Here is a 9,036-nt window from a genome sequence, read left to right on the forward strand (position 1 = left end):
GTATCATTCAATTTAATAATATAATTTGGAAAAATGCAATTTTCCTGATGAGATAGCGATATAAACGTCCGGTTTCTTTAAGGTAAAGAATCTTAAGACTGAGGTGGGAGTGTAAAAAAAGGCCTCATAGGCAATGTTGCAATGCCCCATACAGCGTCAGATTAGTTGCTACACCATATTGTGACTTGTACCAAGAGTGTGCGTCACAGATTAGCCAAACGCAAACACAACGACGCTTGGTTACACACCTGCCAGGTGCTGCATCTAGAACTGAACTAGGGAGGCTCCTATGAACAGGAATGATCTGGATGGCACAGTGCAGGTATGGATCAAAACTGTATGTGTGGAAAAAAAAGTACAGGTTTTCTTTCTGCACAAAAGTCCCCCCCAATCAAAGTCTATACAAACGTATTGTACATTATAACAAGTTACATTACAGTTCGGGTTTTCTTTTGTACAAGTCCATAATTACATCTTCTCTTTTAGCTCTTAAGGTCTATACATCTTGGTTACAAAAAATACATGCCATTTTGATTTCTATGAACACAGAAGTAAAAATGTTTAAGGTGGGGAATTGAACAGTTTAACAGAGCATAAGTGTAGTAACTGGGGTTCTATAATAAAGTATAGCAGTCCGCCCATAAACAAATGTACAACCAAAACCAATCAAGACTCAAATCAAAGTACAGACAACACGACGATTGTGCTCCTCATGGCAGAATAAAACTGGAGCGAGAAAGTGATGACTAATGGTATTTTTTTTTTAACTGTAACGCATAAAATAACTAGTGTGTGGTATGTGTGCGCGTGTCTAAGTGTCTTCAGTGACGTCTCATTTTGACTTTGCGTCCTGAACTTTCTCTGTGTTTGTCAGAATCCTGGCCACGCCTCCAGTAGTTCTCTGAGCTGCTGCTATGGCGGCGGTGGCGGGATACGGATGGATGCCTGTTCTCCTCCTTGTCCATCTCTAGAACCCTTGGCCTGGTGGAGAGAGAACGTGGGGGAATATGGTTACAGACTTATCGGTTTCCTTTGAATGTGTACACATGTAGGATACATTTCCTACACTGACTAAATTAAGTACATTAGTCTGTAGCTCAGGCGGTAGAGCAGGTCGCCCACTAATCAGAAGGTTGGTGGTTCGATCCCTGGCTCCTCCAGTCCACATGTCAGTGTGTCCTTGGACCCCAAATTGCTCCTGACGGTTACACCAGCACCCTGCGTAGTAGCGTGCCGCCATGCGTGTATGAATGTGTGTGTGAATATAGGCATGTGTTGTAAAGTGCTTTGAGTGGTCGGTAGACTATAAATGCACTTTATAAATGCAGTCCATTTGCCAGTGGAAAATTATGCATTAGTTTTTTCTTTCTTGGAATGTATATTTATTGTGTTTTGATAATTGAAGCATACTGCACTCTGTACCAGTGTTTTACTAATAGTCTGTAATGGTCTTGATTGTTTGTATTGGGTTAAGTGTCTTCAGCTGCCCTATATTCTTTGTTGATCTTTATATAAGTGAACCTCCCATTTCCTGCTTCATTCTGATGAAGCTCGTAAGGTTGAAACGTTAATCCACAAATAAACCTGCCGGGAGCATATCTACACAGTGTGCGGGATTTATTGTATTTTTCAAGTTGATCAGTGGTTTGTCCTGCACCTGTTCTACAGAGCGGATGTGCGTGCTCTACTTTCTTTTTCGTGTATGTGTGCATGTATACCTGTGAGCAGCATCAGGGTCTGCTCTTCGGTGGTGGGAGCGTTTGGCTTTCAGAGGAGCAGGTCTCTCTGTGAGGGAGGAACTTAAACGAGTACCAGCATCCAGGCGAGGAGCATCAGGTCTGGTCCTGACAAACCGAGGAAAGAACAACAGTAGAAACACACAGGGATGAAGAGGCGAGCTGATACAGTTTACGATAATGGAAATACTTATTTGATTGCATGTTGACTCACTTCCTAAGGATGATAACCGCACGCCTCTCCTTGATGTCTTGGGGTCGGATGCAATGGGTGATGTCATCTGCAGCGTAGCCACTAGGAAAGAGAGGAACTTTGAGTGACCCAGCAAGTTTAGGAGTGGGCGTTCATAAAATACCTTAACTTCAATCAATACACCTACCTACATCTCACAGTTGTCTTACCTGAGTACTGTGACGCTCCCTCTCGTCACTGGCTGGATAAGCACTGGCTCCGACACACGGATTGGTTTGAACTGGAAGCGGCAGCCAAAGGAGAGCGCACTGTCGCTGAAGAAGGAGACGGACACAATGGGCCGTGCGAAGATGTGCAGAGGGTCCACGTGTGACACGATGCAGCCCCCCGGCTGGTAGTCGTTGATCACCGCACTGTTGACAAAGCCTTCTGGGATCACTCCGTCAGACACCAACCGCTTGATCACCAGCTCGTGCACCCAGCCTGGGATGTCGTCTACCTCTCCTTTGCGGTACAGCCGTTCCTGGCCCGGTCCACGTTTCTCCAGCTGGGCTCCATAGGTGTACCCCTCTCCGAAGAAGTACTTGTTCCGGAGGGGCGCCCTGTCCACGGTGTGCTCACGGTACAGTCCAGCCTCTGCGCTGGCGACCACCTCATCTATCTTCTCCTCGATGCGCGCACACTCCTCCAGTGAGAAGATGCCCTTCTGCAGGATGCCACTCTTGACCCGCTGGGCCTCCTGCTCGCGGGGCTCCCCGTTGTCGTCACTGTGATCGAACTCGTCATCCTCGGACTCCCGGAACTTCCGCTTTCGACCCTTTTCGTTGCCATTTGTCCCATCCGCATGTTTATTTTTAGGCTCGTCTCTGTGTGGGGTCATGGATTTTAGCTTGTCCCTCAAGTCAGAGTATCCACTGCTGGCTGCCATGTCATTCAAAACAATGCACTGGACGCAGTAAAATGCAAGCTGCTAAGTTAGCTAGGTCTGTAACGTTAAATCAGCACTGCATTTCAGCACTGCGGGTTAATAACGCAGTCTATTCAGTATGAATGGGCTAGGTGTCAAAACAAGGAGTCTTTTATGGTGGATGTTGATGTTGCTAGCTTGGAGGAGCCGTCACAGCGCTGACAGCATAGAGCCCAATACACAAAGGTAGCTAGCTTAGCCAACTCGACCGCCCTATCTGTGCAATAACATGCACTTAGGTGTCAAACGTAGCAAGCTTTGTCGTTGGACAGTTGTTGACGCGTACAAAATAAGGTGTAATAAATGCTATGACAACAAGGCACACTCAGCCAAACACGATCCTAACACTACCGTTAGCTAGCTGAGCTACTTGGCTAGTTAGCTAAAGTAGCCTGGCTTGATGCCTGCTGCCGCCTGGTAATGTCGACAAGCCACGCAGCATTTCACATGTTCATGCTAAATTCCAAACCTCCGTGGTCCAGAAACGTGTCTTCTCGGGCCCCGCATAGACTCATGCAAAGCTTAGAGGCAGTTCACATATCATGATCATGACCCGTCTCCATGAAGGCTGAAAATAAACTCGTGTAACCTGACAGAGGTCTGCGCATGCTCATAAGCAACCTGCCACTTTGGGGAGGGACTATCACATTTCCTGGGCGATCACAAGAGACAGACCATTTACAGGCAATGATGATAACTACCACTAAGCTACCATGTATAGCAAGTTAAAAAAAAAAAAAACACGAGAATATGAGCCCCGTGGGTGAATTTTGGGGTATTGGCTCATGGACTAGACTAGTACTAATAAAATCCCATTTTGGGACTTGGGACCTTTATTTAGCTCAGTGCTTGGGACCCTCCAATATTTTTAATTTTGTCCAAGTAACTTCTAATTTACCTCATTGAAGTCCTCACTGTACATTCATTGCAATTATATGTATTTATCCCACATGCTTGCTTTTATCATCCTTAAGATATTTCTTTTATCAACAAACAAAACTGTGCACACTGCACATGATTCTCCCTTTAAAATTGCTTATTTTATTGTGATAAAAATGTCCTTTACAAAGTAAGCAAATGAACACATTTACAACAGATGAAAACAACACTTTACATCAATATTCCTTAAGATTTACAAACAGTGTACAATATACTTAAAAAAATAAAAACTGTGCTCACATGTCAGTTATAAAACTTTGGAGTAACTTTGAAGCCTGTGAAGCTTCCTTCACTGTTCATAAAACAGTATTCATAGAGAGGACACATCTTCAACATGATCAATTAAAAGTAACATACTGTAAGTGCAATTATAAAGGTGTCAACCTGAAAATAAATATCAATTAATATTAACGTCCATTGTTGCTAGGCTGCTTAATTCAGTTATTGCAGTGCATATAATACACAATTTTGCATTCACATATTATATCTGTGTGTAAGCTATGCACAACAAACACGTGAAGGCAAGTAGAGGTAGGTTATTTTGAGCGTTTTGTGTGTGTGTGTGTGTGTGTGTGTGTGTGTGTGTGTGTGTGTGTGTGTGTGTGTGTGTGTGTGTGTGTGTGTGTGTGTGTGTGTGTGTGTGTGTGTGTGTGTGTGTGTGTGTGTGTGTGTGTACATGTGCATACGTGTGCGCACTTGCCTAAACCAGTGGTTCTCAACCTGGGGGTCGCGACCCGAGATTATTTTGGGGGGTCGTGGGGTGGCTGCCCAAAAATGAAAAAGAAAATATATATATATTTATTTTTCCATTATATCTCCCGTGCAAATGACATAGTGTAGTCATATAATCAATTTGAGTGAGATAGTGAAATGAGTTTGTGAATGCCTCCTGGAGCCGGAAGTCATCTTATGTGGCAGACTGACCCTGGCACTCAACAGGTGCAGCTAATGAACAACTATGGCCTAACAGGCTCCAAACACGGTGGACGGTGGGGATCGCGGACCCCAAACATATTTTTTGCGGGGGTCCCGGCTCAAAAGGGTTGAGAATCACTGGCCTAAACTGTATATGTGCGTGTACACTTGCCTATGTGATTGCTTGAGCAATAGAAGCGTGAGTGTGGAACTGAGTGAGCTTTGTGCTACAACATGGTGATTTCACTGGGCGGGAGGGTGAGTCTCTTGTCCCGCACCGACATCATGTTCCCCACCTGCATGGCGATGACTCGACACAACTCCAAGCCCTGCGGAAACACACAGCGTCAGCAGAGAGATCAGTAGAGAGATCGCAAGAGAGATCGACTGATGTCAACTTTTGAAAATTGCGAGTGGCTTCGTCGGTTTTCAACCATTTTTATTAAACAAAAAAGATACAAGACATCAACAAACACACACAACAACAACAACAAGTACTACAACCACCACGACAACAAGAAGAGGGCGGCACACTAACCATAGAATCCAGAGTAATAATAATATATGCATTCCCAATCTAAAAGCAAATAACAATAGACTGGAAAGAAAAAAGTGGTTCTCAACGTTGGGTTTGGGGACCACCGTGAGTGGCTTCTGAAGTGTGCCTTTGTGTATACCTGCTCCAGCTGCAGCTGAGTAACCCGCTGTGTGTTCGCGTCTCCCAGGGTGAAGTCTACATACGGATAGCTAGTTCCTGCAGTGGGCCTCTGGGTGCGGCTGGACTGCACCTCCACCAGGGGGACCACCGCCAACAGCTCCTGCACCACAGGGACCAAACACTGTGACACACTGTATGGAATTGGATCCTTCATTTACAGTTGCACCGTATTCTCTTGTCATCTTTAACAAGCTGATAAAACCTTTAAAACCTGGCTGTGTAGTCAGGTCATATCTGGGATTGCCTCCAAACCAGCAGCTGGAAATATACAATTCTTAACCTCTTCCTTTTTTTCTTATTTTACAATCTCTTGTTTCTTATATATTTTTCTCATCTCGTTCTTCTAAATATCTATCTCTTTTAAATCCTCTCACTTTGTTTCTGCTGCTGTAAGATGGGAACCTCTGCAAACCTGCAGGGCAGGTAAATGTTTTAAATTTTTTAAACTTTTTGTCTTGTATATATAAATGAATGAATGTGCCTCTGGACTTGATGAGATCAACATTTTTATCAATATTTGTGTGTGTGTGTGTGTGTGTGTGTGTGTGTGTGTGTGTGTGTGTGTGTGTGTGTGTGTGTGTAGTGTTTCCTCACACGTAGAGATGAAATGGTATGAAAATGTAATATCATGATTATAGTGACCAAAATTATCATGGTTATCAATACAGCATAGGAAGGGCTTTGCCCAAAATGTCACCTTTTTTTGTGGTCAAATAAATATTTGGGAGCAGCTGCCAGTGTGCGGACTCTATTTCTATTTGTATTACTTATTTGCACTTCGGTCCTGCACCTGGTTTTAACCCCTCACTGGATGTGCGTGGCTTTTTTGTACTTTTTATCAGTACAGTATTATCATGGTATTCTTAAAATGTGCTGAAAATGCTGAAATCATTTAACCAAGTTTTATATTGAAAGCTCAGACCCAGATGCAGGCTGTGTCTGGGAGACTGTTGCTTAACTTGGTTGATGATGGACAGTTTTTACAGTGTTTTAAATTAAAGCACGGCAATAAAACACAGTTTTAATGATAATTAAACTGTAATACTAACCATCAGGAGTTGTATCACGGCTTATCATTAAACCAGTAATCGTTTCATCCCTACTCACGTGCGTCTCTTTGTGCAGGAAGTGAAGGCCATTATTATTGACAGCAAGGATGCAGGGGGCGTAGAAGGTGGTGGAGCTGCTGCTGTGGACGTAGAAGAAGGAGGAGCCGAACATGGGGAATGCACTGATCAGCCCTGCACACACACAAACACACACAGACACACACACTTTAACAAGGGAGGCACAAAGGTTTGCACATTCATCTCTTTTAAAAGTCACCCAGGATCTTACCCAGGAACTGTGCTCTGGCCTGGTGGGGGCTCAGGGTCTGTACTTGCTGTATGTGCTGCGTCACCATGGTTACCCACTGCTGCGGGGGCTGCTTCTTGAATAGAGGAGGGGCGATATACTCCGACAATTCATGGCTGCATGAGAGGGGAACAGACAAAGTCTAACACAGCCATTGTCAACCAGTGGGCTGAGGCCCACTGGTGGGCTTCAGAGCGCCATCTAGTGGGCCATGGAGGCATTTGTACTGCAAAATGACTACATTAGAACATTAGATTCAAATAACAAATATAGTTTTTTTTTAATTTACAAAGCTACATCTAAATGTGAGCATTTACGTTTGAATATCACCACCCAGTTGACAGTAGCTTAACACATATTTACAGCCCAGTTTATTTTTTATCCTCTTTGTTTTTTACCCCCCCCCCCCCCCCCCATTTATTTGGGAAGGTGGTCCTCAGACATTTTAATTAGTTTTTTTTTTACCAGAAATGCTAAGTCCATCGCCGACAGCTGTGTCAAAGTGTTTTAGCCTGGACTTTTCCTTTAATGATTACGTGTATAATGGATTTCTGGAATTTTACAATCCTCTATGTAAGCCTATCCTTTTAGATATTTGTCATTTGGATACTTTTAGAGAATAATAATAATAATAATAATAATAATAATAATAATAATAATAATAATAATAATAACAATACACTTTATTTGTATAGCACCTTTCATAAATAAAATGCAGCTCAAAGTATATAAACATAAAAACAAGAGCAAATAAAACCTCTGCATAAAAAGACAGAACAATATAAAATAATTATTAAATATGGGTAAAGTAATTAAAAGCAAAGCGATAAAAATATGTTTTTAGCTGCTTCTTAGAACTTTCAACAGAGGTCGGTTGCATAGTTGGAGAAAGCTGCATCACCATGCTTCTTGCTCTTTTTTTGTTGATTGTTTTTTGCATATTTTTAGCAGGGAGGCATTCTGTGATCTGAGTGAGCAGTTTGGAACATACACTGACAGGCATTCTCAAGGATACGAAGGTGCTAAACTATTTAAGGATTTAAAAACAAAATCATTTTAAAGTTTATCCTCAACATTACAGGTAGCCAGTGCAGGGATGCTAATACTGGTGTTATGATCACTTTTCCTGGTTTTGGTTAAAATTCTTGCTGCTGAGTTTTGGTCTTTTGGACAAGCTGCAGCCGATCAAGGTTTTGTTTTTGTTTTTTGGTAGGCCAGTATAAAGTGTGGTGCAGTAGTCTAACTGTGAAAATACAAAGGCATGAGTCAGTTAGTTCCTTAGCATCCTCTAAGGAAAGGTAGGAAGGAAAGGTAGAGTCCGACTCTAGCAATGTTTCTGAAATGATCAAAAGCTATCTCGGTAACATTGCTCATGTGAGTTTTAAAATTCAATTCAGAGTTGAGAATGACACCCATTTTTCTTTTAACTTGTGGCTTGATCGGGGACAGCCAGAGTTCCAAGTCGGCTTCAAATTTATTCTCCCTGAGATGGTTGCTAAGTGTCAAACATTCTACCTTCAGGTGGATTAGAATAAACACATCAAACATTTTCCTTTATTAGTGGAGGTATTCTCACATGCTTGGGACGAAGATAATGTCTTTGGCTCTGTGCTGCAAAGACGCCAGCTTGGAGATCTGGTGGAACTGTTGATCGCTGACTTTTCCTTGTGGAAGCACATTTAGTAGGCCTTTACAGAAGTCAGGCAGGATCTACAGTAGGCATACACACAAACACAATTGCATACATGTAGACACACACACACACACAGGCACGCACGCACACAGACACACACACACACACACACACACACACACACACACACAAGACAAACATAAATTGTGAAGTTGATGCATATGTATGGATTTCTTTCCAAAGCATTTGCTTTTCCATCAAAGCAAAGAATGTAAATTATGAGATAGTTTTGATTTGAACACGTTTTTGGTCACTGCATAATGCCTTAGTTTCCATATTTTTCCATAGTTTTGGTGTCTTTACTATTATTCTAGAATGTAGAAAATAGTCAAAATAATGAAACGTGTGGTGTGTCCAAACGTTTGACTGGTAGTGTATACAACAGTATGTGAAATGTCAGCCATGTGCGATGCTGTACCTGGTTATAGTGCATGGCAACACAAAGCTCATTGTCAAATTTGAGTGGCTGAGTCCAGACAACTCGTCTGAACCAGAAGCTGTAGTTGCTGTCCACTGCCT

At 42.6% G+C, this 9,036-nt stretch overlaps 2 protein-coding genes across 2 annotated transcripts in view; both read right to left on the reverse strand.

Moving 5' to 3' along the window:
- Positions 1–3,464, reverse strand: alkbh5 (alkB homolog 5, RNA demethylase). Its single transcript, XM_083655590.1, has 4 exons — positions 2,139–3,464; positions 1,951–2,031; positions 1,719–1,844; positions 1–981 (listed from the first exon to the last, which is right to left on the reverse strand). Exons 1-4 carry the CDS (start codon positions 2,855–2,857, stop codon positions 822–824), a joined length of 1,086 nt encoding a protein of 361 aa, XP_083511716.1. The 5' UTR covers positions 2,858–3,464; the 3' UTR covers positions 1–821.
- A 1,513-nt stretch (positions 3,465–4,977) lies between these two features.
- The window catches only part of myo15ab (myosin XVAb), a gene marked incomplete at both ends in the record, with an annotated part of 75,369 nt that continues 71,310 nt past the window's right edge, over positions 4,978–9,036 (reverse strand). Inside the window, 6 exons of the mRNA XM_083655748.1 lie at positions 4,978–5,079; positions 5,428–5,568; positions 6,576–6,709; positions 6,807–6,940; positions 8,401–8,534; positions 8,936–9,036. The exon at positions 8,936–9,036 is cut by the window's right edge and continues 60 nt beyond it. Coding sequence (XP_083511874.1) covers positions 4,978–5,079; positions 5,428–5,568; positions 6,576–6,709; positions 6,807–6,940; positions 8,401–8,534; positions 8,936–9,036 — 746 coding nt within the window. The remainder of the gene's footprint in view (positions 5,080–5,427; positions 5,569–6,575; positions 6,710–6,806; positions 6,941–8,400; positions 8,535–8,935) is intronic.

Source organism: Poromitra crassiceps (genome assembly GCF_964638095.1).
Source record: "Poromitra crassiceps genome assembly, chromosome: 19".
Lineage (NCBI taxonomy): Eukaryota > Metazoa > Chordata > Actinopteri > Beryciformes > Melamphaidae > Poromitra > Poromitra crassiceps.